The sequence below is a fragment of the Pseudochaenichthys georgianus genome, chromosome 1 (assembly GCF_902827115.2).
Source record: "Pseudochaenichthys georgianus chromosome 1, fPseGeo1.2, whole genome shotgun sequence".
Lineage (NCBI taxonomy): Eukaryota > Metazoa > Chordata > Actinopteri > Perciformes > Channichthyidae > Pseudochaenichthys > Pseudochaenichthys georgianus.
In genome coordinates this window covers 44,509,526-44,522,889 of record NC_047503.1, presented here as the reverse complement: position 1 = coordinate 44,522,889, position 13,364 = coordinate 44,509,526, and the positions used below count along the sequence as shown (strand labels likewise).

Below are 13,364 nucleotides of genomic sequence, written 5' to 3'. Positions count from 1 at the left end.
TAATAATTCCCGTTCAGCCAAAATGTGTCAAGACTGTCAGCCTCGTGGTCCAATTATGACACCCATTATTTCATAAACTAGGACGAGATGAAACGGCGCCCCCACCTGGATAACAGGGCGCGTAGAACCCCATTCACCACAACCCGACCGATAGACCCGTTTATACTACACTTTAATTAAAAGACGGTTGGGAAACAGATCCTGGAGATACTAGTCCTCGGGCTGAAACACTGCACTATGTCAGTTTGTGGTTTGTGTAGTTAGACAATAACAACCACATTACTTTAGAAACGGATGCTAACGTTAGCCCACGCTGGGTAAGTTAGGTTACTGTTTATCGGGCTTAACTTACCTTGGGTGTCCTGTCCTTTCCTTGGAAACAATAACTGTCCTATCAGATGTGTCTTGTAGTAATATGAATCCTCTCAAAGCGATGAAACGTTATCTCATGACACACGTTTGCTCCTAACCTTCGATAGCTAAAATGCTAACGTTAGCTTCACTGGATGACACCAACAGCTCGAATTTAAAAACACCGTTACACGGATACTTATCGATTCTTGGCGGTGTATTAAAAAGCTTTCCGCAGATTACCACAGCCTATAGTTTCTTGTCTTCAGCCAGAAAAACGTATATTTTTCTTTAGCGATCAGTGATTACAGCCGCCTCCCTTTTACCAGGCTAATAGCAATGTAGCGTGCTAATGGAAAAGTCAATGAAGATTCTGGTCTGCGGGCTCATTTAAGCTAAGCTAACAACACAGATTCTCGGAGTCACACTTTAGAGCAGTATTCCGGGTCATAATCACGAAGTAAAAAGAGTTTCGTGTTTATTTCTGATTCTATTCGCACACACTGTTGGAGAGCAGAGATGTTTTAATGCGTGCAAGTGGGCTCTTCCTCTAAGCTCATGCTTCCAACCACGGACCGGTTGAAACCGGTTGAGACCGGGATATTCTTTCTCGGTGTTTCGGCCCGTTGCGCGCCGCGTAAAATTTGGACTATGTACCCGCCCACCTGGCTCCTGATTGGCTGTGCGGGTGCAGACGTCACGCGGTGTCATAGGCTGGGTGGAGCTGTCAATCTGGTTCAGCCTCCCTCCCTCTGATATAAAGTAAATATCTTCAGAATCAGATATTTATAACCAAGGTTTACACATAAGAGCAATTCGCCTTAACACATTGTCCTATAATAACTAATAATTGAAAATAAATACAATATTTACACTGCCACTTATATACCCTGGTTCTTGCACTGTTTTATCTCTTTGTGTGTATGTATTTTGTATGAAAGAGCCTTGTAAATATCCTGCATTTAAGTGTAAAATGTATTAGTTTCGAAATTTACTTTATGTGAACAAATAAATAGAAAAAGGCTCCTCATTATGCAGAATAATCCATTTGAAAGTAATACAAAAAATGCGTTGGTTATATATATATTTTATATTCATTGATAGATGTATGTACTGTATGGCTGTAACCTAATCTATTAATATACTTAGATATATTTGTATTGGTTGATAATATTTTTGTATAACTATTAACAAACCTAATTAAGGTTTTTAATACATTTTTATGAGTGGAGTATTTACACAGTGTGGTATTCATTTTCCGCCATTGCTTAAATTCATTACAGGAAAAAACAAGTGGTCACTTTTTGCGGCTTTATTGAAGATCGTCCAGTGTAACAACAAAAAACAACAATACATATTTCATATAGCAATAAATAAATATAACTTAATTAATATCATAGATCTAATTACACAAGTGTTTTACATTACATTTTACAGACGTTGAAACTACAGTTATGTGAAATTAAACCTGTCATTATTGATGCAAAGTCATGGAAATGTCAAATAACTGCTCACTATGTACAGTATAGGTACTCAGGTTAAAGATATCAAAGTCTCAATTTTATGAGCACAATATGTCAGCACAATATTTACAATAACATAAAACATCTTATCATTTAAGGAATTGAAAACTTTTCGTTGTTCCTCCTCACTCAGTTGTGTCTATCAGAGCTTTTGGACGTAGCAATGGCCGCTTGTTTCATGATATTCGATGCCATCACTTCCCTTCTTCCTGCTTTGAGGTGTCAGCGTCGTGCTCGCTGTCGTCTGAATAATTCTCGTGATCGTCTGAGTAGTGGTAACTTCCATCTGAATCCTGATCAGAGTGGTGACTGCTGGCGTCTTCACTGTCACGGAGACCTTGTGAAGTCGCGTCGCTTCCTCCTTCCTTTTCTTCTGGGTCCACATCGTTATCTCCCATGAAGACCTTCCTGTAGTGAACAGGTTTGTACCCCATGTCTGGCTCCTCTTGTTCACTAACAAGCAGGAACACAATCAGATCAGACCAATGACACTAGCAGGCCTTAAAGATGGCTGTAATCATTCATAGTACACACAAACAACAGTCAGTCGGGGTTTGGACTGTGAGCCGTAGGGTCGCCGGTTCAAGTCCCCGACCAGACATAAACATGGAGTACAGACTTCTACTTGGAGAGGTCCCAGTTCACCTCCTGCCCTGCCGTGGTGCCCTTGAGCAAGGCACCGGAGATAATGTTGGTGTTCATTTGTGTTTTCACTTAAATAAACATATTTTTACTATTGATTTAATTATTTATCCTTGTTGTGATGCATATTATTTAGTATTTTGTTTATGAATCAATCAAAAAACTGTGAATCAATAACATATTTAAATCTGGTTTTGTATGTTTGTATTTGACTTAAAGGTGGGGTAGGTAAGAAAGGAGAAACCAGCTCGAGTGCGCTAGAATTTGAAAATACACAGCCGGAGAAAATCTGCCACTTCCTTACAGAGCCCCTCCTCCAACACACACGAATGCGCACATGACCAATGAGGGCACGAGGTAAGTGTGTGCCCTGATGGCAGGCTGACAGGCAGGTAGGCCATCCAGTTACTTTCGCCGGCTCAGATGATTGGTCGTGCTTTTTACAGCGCTACGGCTTCCAGATTAAATATTTTAACGTATTTATTGTCAAAGCACTTAATGTATTCATTGCTATCTGGATGTTAAGAGCATTCCATGGAATATAACAAGTGTTTCTGAAGGAATTACCTACCCCCCCACCTTTAACAATTATTATTTATAATTGATCAAATGTAAATTGTAGTGATTGTAATTGTACAGCACTTAACAAGTCCAGCACTAAGAAAGAAAATAGGATAACAAAGCACACAATAAAAAATCCACTGAAAAATGTTCAGGTAAGTTTTAGGAAATCCTTTTGTTAAAAGAAGATATTATTCTATGTCTTAGATTCTCATGTTTTACTTGCATGACTTTCTTTATTATTTAAATGACCACTGTCGGAGGGAGCCTCAGAGCTAACATTTCCACGACTGCATCTCTGTAATTCTTGTGCATTTAACGAAACATATTTAAAAAACTTGAAGCTATCGGCTGTTTTATTTGATCAAATGTTTCACTGCGGCCCCTCCCAGATGATTCATGGCATTACACTCAGCCGCAGTGTGTGTGTGTGTGTGTGTGTGTGTGTGTGTGTGTGTGTGTGTGTGTGTGTGTGTGTGTGTGTGTGTGTGTGTGTGTGTGTGTGTGTGTGTGTGTGTGTGTGTGTGTTTCGCAGACTCACCTCTGTGTGCTGTCTCTGGACTCAGAGGCGTCGTTCTCGGATCCTGCTCCAGCCGCCTTGCTGCTGATGAAGTCTTCAGTCAGGTCACATCCCTGCAGAGCGTCTGCGTAGCGCTTCTCCGCCGCCTGCTTAGCATTCCTCTGTTATCAAAGTGCAGAGAGTCAGCGTAAACAACAACATCCAAACAAGGCAAGTTTATTTATATAGCACTTTTCAGCACGCGACAATTCAAAGTGCCTTACAAAACAAATGAAAAGACTTTTTAGGAATAAATACAGTAAGTATTATATAATGGCATTTTACAACAGGCATTAAAAAGCAAAGATAGTAAAACAACAGGTATACAATACATGTTTAAATGGCATACTGCAGTGCGAGTATGAGCAGCTCAATTAAAAGCAGCCAAAGAGATGTGTTTTCAGTCTCGATTTAAAAATAGTACGAGTTTCTGCAGACGTGCATGATTCGCAGTATGTTCCAGAGTGTCGGGCATAACAGCTAAACGCTGCTTCTCCATGTTTTGTTCTTACTCTCGGAACCGATAGCAGACCCGTCCCAGAAGACCTGAGGCACCTTGATGGTTCGTTATTATGTAGGAGATCAACAATAAACCATGTAATGATTTAAAAACTAGCAATAGTACTTTAAAATCAATTATTTGGCCGACTGGAAGCCAGTGTAAACAAAGCTTTTGTTCGAGAAATAACACTCAGATACTCATCCGATGTTGGATTGCATCAGTCTGTGATATTAATGGATCCCCGCACTTATGCTATGACAATTATACATTTTTTAAACAGTTTATTACAATAACTTTTAATTAAAAATGTAAGTATTCAGATATTTTACTTGTTTAAAAGTGCAGTGTAGAAATACAGTTCAAGTCCTGAATTCAACATGCTTAAAGAAAAAGTACAAAGTAAAATTATACTTAAAGTAAATATTATTATGATCCATTTAGAATAGTGCATACCATATGGTCGGATTATAATGTTTGATGCATTAAAATAAACATTAATTTAATGTTAAAAAGTCCATTCAACAAGCAGCAACTTGTTCAGTAATGTAACAATGTTTTAAGTTAGCTTTATACTGAAGATATGATTCTTTTCTCTTCAGTTACCTCACTATGTTCATGGAAATATCACCTCATATAACAATTTAAATCAGGGGTGTCGAACTCAATTTCATCGCGGGCCACATCAGCATTATTGTTGCACTCAAAGGGCCGGTTGTAACTTTAAGACTATATAAAAATACATGTATAAATGTTTAATATATATAAAATAATGTATTTTATATTACATTATTGCCTCTGCATTGGATTATTATGAGATAGGGAAATAACTTTATAATTAACTTCGTCTGAAAGCAGAAGTCTAGGGCAAATAATTGCAAGTCTCTTCAGTGAGAATGTCACAAAATGATTTTAAAAGAAAAGCCAAAATCTGGAGAAAAAAAAGTGACATTTTGAAAAAAAAAGTCAAATTCTGAGAAAAAAATACATATTTGAGATGCATTGTGGGACATGTAGTTTATGAGCAACGTGCTTCTGTAAAGCGGAACGTAACCGTATAATAAACATATTATATTCTTTGCAAGCTCTTGTGGGGCCACAGAAAATGAAGTCACGGGCCGGATTTGGCCCCCGGGCCTTGAGTTTGACCACCTGATTTACATAATGTAATGCTATGGGGTTAGTTTATAGTATTTTATTTATGAACTCAAAACGGTCTGCATCAACCATACAGAAACGTTTGGAAACATGAAACCTTTAATTTGTATTAATTAGCTAATTTAAATGTTCTACTGATTGGAGGTGCACTCGTAGATGTTTGTTCTAATGGTTTTAAGATGTGACGGAGCAGGGTGCAGTTTATCGGCGTGTGGCGCAGGGGGTTGTGTGTTGGTGTTGGTATCAGGGTAGCACAGGTTCAAACCCCACTGCAGTCAGCATGTCGTTGTGCCCACAGTATTGAGTATGTAAGTCGCTTTGGATAGAAGCATCTAATGTAATGTATCCTCTTTTACTTTTTTAATGCCATTTTATTTCTATTTGAGATGTTTACATTTTGGATTGTTTATTTCGTGTCTTTTAACTTCTCTTATGTACGATGCCCTGTCTTTTTATGCTGCTGCAACACAAACATTTCCCAATTTGGGATCAATAAAGTACTTCTTATCTTATCGTAGGAGTAGTCTGTGTTGTTTCAGAATGTGTGTCATAATGAATCCCTCGTCTTTGATCTGCAAACTAAATCTACCGACAGGTACGAATAAATAACCTGAACTGAACCCGTAGGTCAGGGGTGTCAAACTCTATTTCATCCCATCACATCAAATAATGTATTATATTACATTGTTGGCCCTGCATTGGATAATTATCAGTTCTGGTACCTTCCTAAATAACTACGCCTGAAAGCAGAAGTCTAGGGCAAATCATTGAAAGTAAATATTCAACAATTACACCAAGTGCATTGTATATTATATTCTTTGCAAGCTCTTGCGGGCCACATAAAATTAGGTCGCGGGCCGGATTTGGCCCCCGGGCCTTGAGTTTGACACCCCTGCTGTAGGTGGTCGTACCTGGGCGACCTGCTCCAGCAGCAGCGGCCTGCCCTTCACTCTCTGCTTCATCTCCTTAATCTCCTGCTGGTACTCCTTCTTACGCTGAAGCCCTTGTTTCCTGCAGAGAATCAAAAACTATGGATCACCACCTTTTCACTCAGTGCAGCTCATTCTGCCGTCGTGGTGTTTTTAGTCAAAGTCAACTTTATTGTCAATCTTTCAGTTTGTGGGTACAGACCACAGGGTACAGACAGAGATCGAAATACCGGTTCCCACAATCCAGAATACAAAAATACAAAAAAATATGTATGAAAATATGTACACAATCAAAGACACATTTATACATATGCACACATTAAGACCTAAATAAAAGCATAACAATCAATATATTATCAAAATAACAGTCACTTCAATATCTTTGGGAATGTACATCAGTGCCCGACTGTCCGGAGCAGCGGTTTTAGGGTACCTGAATTCTTTGAGTTTGCCCTGGTTCGTCAGAGAGAGAGCCAGGTGGGGGTCGTTGGCCTGTGCTCGCTTCAGCACCACCCGCTGCAGCTTCCTCTCCCTCTGCCTCTGGCTCTCCCTCCACCGCTCCTCCTCTTCCTCGGCCTTCCTCCTCTCCTCCAGCACCTTTCTACTCAGGGAGACACTCATGTCACAGGAGGGTTTGGATAGGAGGGGGACTGCTGTGGGAGGAGGGGGGGCAGATAGTGGAGGATAGGGGTGCGATATCCTCGATGCATTACATTAAAGGTCCCCTATTATACTGTTCTTCATCAATATATCACAGGTCTCAGATATATACAGAGCCTGTCTCTGATTGGCTGAAACACCAAACAGATCATTGCAGCATTACCCATAATCCCCTCTGTTTCAGCCCTGTTTCCAAAGTGCTGATTCTCTGTCTGTTACTTTAGATGAAGATAAGGAGCCCCTCCCCACGCCCCTCTGAGAGACATTTGGTTACAAAGAACTCAATGGAGCTCTAGAGGAGGTTCAGGTGATAAGGGGGGGGGGGGTGACCTTGGTTGCTGATTGGCTAATGGTTACACAAGACAACACATCGTTATGACATCATAAAGTGGCCAAAATCTGATCAGCTAATTTTCAGACAGGTTTTTATAGAAATGGATCAAAAAGAGAGAGAATCTTTTTTCTATTATTATAGTTTTCTTAAAATAATTCTCTCTCTGTATTTTTAATTGTATGTAAGCACCGTGACGTCAAGTCAGATTCCTCGCACGTGTCAACCTACCTGGTGATAACCCTGTTTCTGATTGTGACTCTGACACACAGCTACAGGTGTTGGGTTGTGAGCATTCAGCGGGGGTGTTGGGAACAGAGTCTTCCTGCAGGAGGTTTCAAACACAGAAGGACACAGGACATTGGAGTTCTGAGGATCTCTCTATCTCAACTATAAGGGTGGAAGCTTTTGGAGTCCTGATGCGGTACCTCACGGCGTCATGGCGCTTCTTTGTGGCGTCTGTCACTTTCCCCGGCAGGATCTCCAGGCTGCCGGAGAGCGACGAGCACAGGCTAGAGTTTGCCGTGCGAGATTTCCCGCGGCTGACGTGTGGCCAGCGCATCGCCTTCGGGCTGCTCTGCTCCTTCTCGATGTCGGCCAGGATGCGTTCACGGTGCGAACTGATGTGGGACGTCCTCAACTCGAACGGTTCGCACGTAGTAGTGGGCTTCAGCTCCTTCTGTTTCTCCAGGTGTTTCTGGAAGCGTCTGTAACGGGCGTCGAAGTCGGGCACCTCTGTGTGGATGTGGGGTTTGTGGGAGATGTTGTCGTCCCCTTTGACCTCAGAGCTACCGTCTTTGTTTTTCTTGCGGTCGCTGAGTCGTCGTGTGAGCATGCTGGGAGGCATGGCGGCGCTGTGGAGCATCTCCTGAGCTCTCATCTGTATCTTGATGGAGCGATACAGCTGCTCCTCCTTCATCTGCTCGCCTGTGGCAGCTGCGTACACAGACCTGGGGACAGGCTTGGCTCTGAAGGGTTTCACTCTGTCCTCAGTGGGTGAAGGATGGCGCTCTTTCTGCTCCTTCTTCAGCCGCTCCCTCTCCAGGAAGCTGAAGGGCTTCTGGAGGGTTCCAGGTGGCACGTCTTCTCGCTTCTTGCGCCCCTGCAGATCCTCGTAGAGCGGGAGGTGAACATGAGCCGGTATGGGGCTGGCCCGGAACTTCCTCTGGCACTCGGTCAGTTCCTCCAGCTGCCGCCTCAGGTCTGCGTTCTCCTGTTCGATCTCTGAGCGAGACTTGATGCCACGCTTCCGCCTCTCGTCCTCACGCAGCATCATCTGGAAAGGCTCTGGGACGGTGGATTTGGGTTTCAAGTTGTCCTGCTCTCTGTCTTCATGCTCCTGCCTCTTCTTTCCTCTTCCCTTGCGTGGCTTCTTCTGGACTGCGTACAGGCTTTGCACGGAGGAGGCGGACAGGTGTTTAGGGGACAGCTTGAAGTCCTGCCACATGTTCTTGATGTGCTCTTGAGGAGAGAACACCAAGCCTTTCTCCACATGCGTTTCCTCCTCTTCGTCTGAGTAGTCTGACCGAGGGGAGCTCCTCCTCAGCTCAACTGCAGACTGAGACTTCCTCAAGTGACGTGAAGCTGCTGGGCTGCCGTGTGGCCATGGGACCCTATAGGGAACATCAACCAATGAGCGTCAATATGACAAAGCACCTCATTGAATACGATGACAGACCAGCACTTTATATCAAACAACTTGAAAAAGATGTTCATAACTTTGTCTTCATTGGTGAATAATAAATAATAATACATTTAATTTATATAGCGCTTCTCATCTGCCATGACAAATCTCGAAGCGCTTCACAACAAAGGACACTGATACAATTTGAGAGATTAAAGGTGGGGTAGGTAAGTTTCAGAAACCGGCTCGAGATACACTTTTTGTTATATTCCATGGAATGCTCTTAACATCCCGATAGCAATGAATATCTGAAGTGCTTTGACAACAAATCCATAAACAAATTTCATCTGTAGAAGCCGTAATACTGTAAAAAGTACAACTAATCCGTTTAGCCGGGCCGGCTAAAGTAACTGGATGGCCTACCTGCCTGTCAGCCTTCCATCGGGGCACAAACTTATCTCGTGCCCTCATTGGTCATGTGCGCGTTCGTGTGTGTTGGAGGAGGGGCTCTGTGAGGAAGTGGCAGATTTTCTCCGGTTGTGTATTTTCAAATTCCAGCGATCTCGAGCCGGTTTCTCAAACGTACCTACCCCACCTTTAAACAAATAATAATAATAATTTAAAATGTAAAAGAAAAAGAAAAAAGGTGTACCATGCTCAAAGTTTATTGGAAGGCCTGCCAAAAGAAGAGGGTCTTAAGGCCGGTTTTGAAATGATGGGGAACTGACAAAATTGCACTTGTCTGGACGTATTTGCCAAAAAACTAGGAACTTAAATTCATAATGGAATAAAATAAGTACATCTTAACAAAGAGGAAGCTAAAAAGGGCAAATGCTTGACATCTTGTGTTGAAAAGCAGTTAAAACAACACTACAAACCCACTATTTATTTAAATAAGGTTAAACGTTTCAAATAAATACAGCCACGTTGCTCAGAATGTAACTAAACCTTAAAAGACAAGTTCACCAAAATGTATAAATCAAATTTCACTTGCTGAATATGTTTTTAACCAAATATATGTAAGGTTTTGAAATATCTGGGATGTAATCTGTGCCGCACAAACAGACGATGAATTAGCGATGTGTTTTCCCAGTAAGTAGCGTCAACAGTTTAAAACATACTTTACTTAATCCATAAAACGCAATTAACCTCCATCGTAGAGGGATATCGTCAAAGGGAATATCTTAAAACCCACAGCACACAAAACAAAACTACAGAGCTAAATACGACGAGCAGTTTTTAAGAAACTATATATTGTGATTTGGGTCAACCGATAAAACCTCCAGACAAACATCCATGAGAATCCCCAGACAATTACCTTTGATCCGCCTTAACATAATCCTGTTGACCAGGAGCCACGCACCTGTGCCTGTCTGCCTGCAGCGCGGCGGCTCCCGGGGGCTCCGAGGCCTTGAGCTGCAGCTTCCTCCGGTACATGCTCTCCAGCTCGGCCATGGTGCGCAGGTGAGCCTTCTTCAGCTCCTCCAGCTTGCTGTAGTACTCCTCGTTGGAGAAGAAGATCTCACTCAGGTCGAGGCGGTCTCCTGCCGCTCTGTAGTCCGTCAGCATGAGAGCCCCCCCCCTCCCCACATAGTCCTCCTCACAGAAATCAGAGCCAGAGTCTTCGTACTCGCGCTGAAAAAGGTCAAAAGTCTTGTAAAGCTCATTTGCCAATCAGTGGCCATTTTATACTTTTCATTAAGGCGCATCTCATTATATTCTATTTTAAATACCGTGTGCGTGCCTTTTATATAAGACTGTTCTATTTCTTTCGTCTCCATCTAGACTTTGCTGTAACAAAGCAATAGCTCGTACTCTTTTATCCTGTAAATCCTGTACATCCCTTTGAACATGCGGCATATTTCTGCTCCACACGACCTCTACATCTGCACAGCTCTCCACTGTCAGCATGTTTCATACTTTATTTGACTGCAGTCAGTTGCTTACAGTTGCTCTTTCATTTGAAATGTGCTACAATAGTCTTTAAAATAGTTTTTATAATAGTACTTTTTCTTGTTCCTTAAAAAAAAAGACTGTTTTTTCTGTGTCTCTTTATGAACCATGTACACCAAAGCAAATACCTCGTATGTGAACATATAATAACAACGATTCTGATTATATCTAATTCCTTTGACACAGGTCATAATTTCACACATGGAACTTTTGTAAGATGATATAAAATGTAGCCTAAACTAATATATTTGTTCAGACTATTATATTATGCTTGCTGCAGGACATTGTTTTTAAGCACCAGGCCCTCTGTAGCAGCGCTCGTGCAGAACTAAGCCTATTAAGAGCAGCGAGCGGGACATATGGCGGAACACAAAGGCCAGATTACCGTGAAAGGCTCAACTGACACACACCCTGCATCAGGTGGCTGCAGCTGAAAGGGGTCACAGCCTGAGGACAGCAGGGTTGTCGGGGTTGTTGTCTGGAGGATAGTTAAGTGTTTGGGAACTTAAATGGAACGTTACGTGACGTCTGGTAGTCAAGAAGGATTTTCCAAAATAGCCAGGCCAGCAAATGATACAGCTCAAATCCTCTCTATCAGACGGACTGACCTCAAACTGCCAACTGTTGGCTGGACGTTATGTTTCACTCAAAACGATATCATAGAATACATGTGCCAATGAGCTGCGAAGCCATTTTATGTATATGTATATATATATATATATATATTTGCAAATTCCTTGTTCAAAGCATAGAAAAGTAGGATATTTTGAGTCCAAATTATTACTTTTTTTTGCAGGCAAATTATTAATTTTCTTTAAAAAGGTTGTTGGTTTTATTCACTTATGTAACTTAATCACCATTAGAGATTATTTTTGGTGAAAATCTACAACATGTATTTGAAGTACTATACTTTTAACTAGATCCAGTTTGATTAGCCTTGTTGACAGTGTTTTATATATAAAGGTTAGTTGTTAAGCAGCTCCACAGCAGAATGAACAGCATGTTGAAACTACAGACCTGTCACTTATGTGAGAGTTGAAATCCTATAATCCACTATATCCAAACGATTTAGCAACTACTTACTTTACAAGTTAAACGCTTTTGAAATAGTTCATCAAAATATGATTTCTTACTAATAGAACTATTCCAAAACACATATGCCTACGAGTGATAATAGTTACCAGATCAATCACTCAATGGACGAGACACTCGACACAGAATAAATCGTGTTTCCAGCTGCTGAGAAGTAATGATGTTTTGCTTTGAGTTGCCTACTTTGACTTCAAACACTTTTCATGATTAACCCAGGCTAAATACCCTTTCAATGTGCTTATACATTAAATCATCTCAATACTTCTTCCATCACTGACAGTTCATATTATAATCAAATAGTACCAATACCACACAGTAAGAATATAACATTTCAAGTAAAACAACTGCATCAATAATGGTAAGAAAATGTACTTATTAGACGTGAAAGTACTCATGTACAAAACTGGCTTAGAAGTATAGAGTAGTATAAAATGAAAACACTCAAGTAAAGTACCTCACATGAGTACTTAAGTACAGTACTTGAATAAATGTACTTAGTTACTTTCCATCTCTGCCTTAAAAGTATAAACTAGCAGGACGTGGGCTGCTTTGGTAACGTCAGAGGTGGGAGAAGTACTCAAATATTGTACTTAAGTAAAAGTACAAGTACTTAGCTCTTGTACTTGAGTAAAAGTAGAAGTACCAGAGAGTAGGAATATTTTGTATTGCAAGTAAGAGCCTCAGTCCTGCATTCAAAATGTTACCCAAGTAATCAAGTAAAAACAAGTATTAGCATCAAAATATAGTTGAAGTATCAAAAGTACAAGTAGTCAATTGGTCCATAATATATATGATATGTTTTATAATGATTGATTATTAAAATGTTCTCAAAGCTGGTAAAGGTGCAGCTAGTTTGAATGACTTAGCGTGGGTAGCGTGTGGATTTACTCCAGGTGGAACTAAAGTCTGATTTAACACTTGATATTTCACATCATTCATCCAGATCTGTGATTGTGAAGTATCTGTATTAAATACATGTAGTGGAGTAAAAGTACACGTGAAGTGAATATCTTGAAGTACAAAGTAGTACCTCAAAATTGTTCTTAAGTACAGTACTTCAGTAAATGTTCTTCGTTACTTTACACCAGTGTATTTACCTCCCTCTCGTAGTCCCGGTTGTCCGTTAAACAGGTATCTGTTTGTGGCAGCACTCGTCTCCCCCGCTCGTAAGAAGCTAACGGCGCTTTGGTGTGCGGATCTACCGGCGTTTTCAGACAAGACGTGACCAGCGCGTTGGTCCGGTGGGCGTTTGCCATGACGACGCAGTATTTCCGCCACTTTAATGTAGTGTAAATGTTAAATAAAGTGACAAAAACGAGATAATTTGAGACAAATCAGTCTGTAATCCACGCGCTGAAAACTGTTTCGGTAACTAGGCCGCAGGTGGACCCCTTAGCAACGGAGCGGTGCTTGGTTGGGAAGGAAATGACGTAGCGGGACAGGAAATGACAGGATGATTGCATAAATAATTAAGTGTTATTA

At 41.2% G+C, this 13,364-nt stretch overlaps 3 protein-coding genes across 3 annotated transcripts in view; 1 reads left to right on the top strand and 2 right to left on the bottom strand.

Annotated features, from left to right (window-relative positions):
* Positions 1-963, bottom strand: part of xpo1a (exportin 1 (CRM1 homolog, yeast) a) — a 33,619-nt gene extending 32,656 nt beyond the window's left edge. The window contains exon 1 of the mRNA XM_034088707.2: positions 353-963. The gene's annotated coding sequence lies outside the window, so the exon portion shown is untranslated. The remainder of the gene's footprint in view (positions 1-352) is intronic.
* Positions 1-13,364, top strand: part of LOC117450830 (protein SPMIP3-like) — a 349,252-nt gene that overhangs the window by 242,756 nt on the left and 93,132 nt on the right. The gene's annotated exons all lie outside the window — the stretch shown is intronic.
* fam161a (FAM161 centrosomal protein A) lies at positions 1,665-13,259 on the bottom strand. The gene is made up of 7 exons (XM_034088721.1): positions 12,980-13,259; positions 10,201-10,472; positions 7,642-8,826; positions 6,656-6,823; positions 6,205-6,304; positions 3,619-3,758; positions 1,665-2,327 (listed from the first exon to the last, which is right to left on the bottom strand). The coding sequence occupies exons 1-7, from the start codon at positions 13,136-13,138 to the stop codon at positions 2,069-2,071; spliced, it is 2,283 nt and encodes a 760-aa protein (XP_033944612.1). The 5' UTR covers positions 13,139-13,259; the 3' UTR covers positions 1,665-2,068.

What these genes read in the sequence shown, in the direction of transcription:
- fam161a (XM_034088721.1), bottom strand. Translation starts at nt 13,138, where the DNA reads ATGGCAAACGCCCACCGGACCAACGCGCTGGTCACGTCTTGTCTGAAA. An exon ending in CTGCAGGCAGACAGGCACAG is followed by an intron (nt 8,827 to 10,200) that starts GTGCGTGGCTCC and finishes TGTTCCCTATAG; the next exon opens with GGTCCCATGGCCACACGGCA. An exon ending in AAGCGCCATGACGCCGTGAG is followed by an intron (nt 6,824 to 7,641) that starts GTACCGCATCAG and finishes CTCCCTGAGTAG; the next exon opens with AAAGGTGCTGGAGGAGAGGA.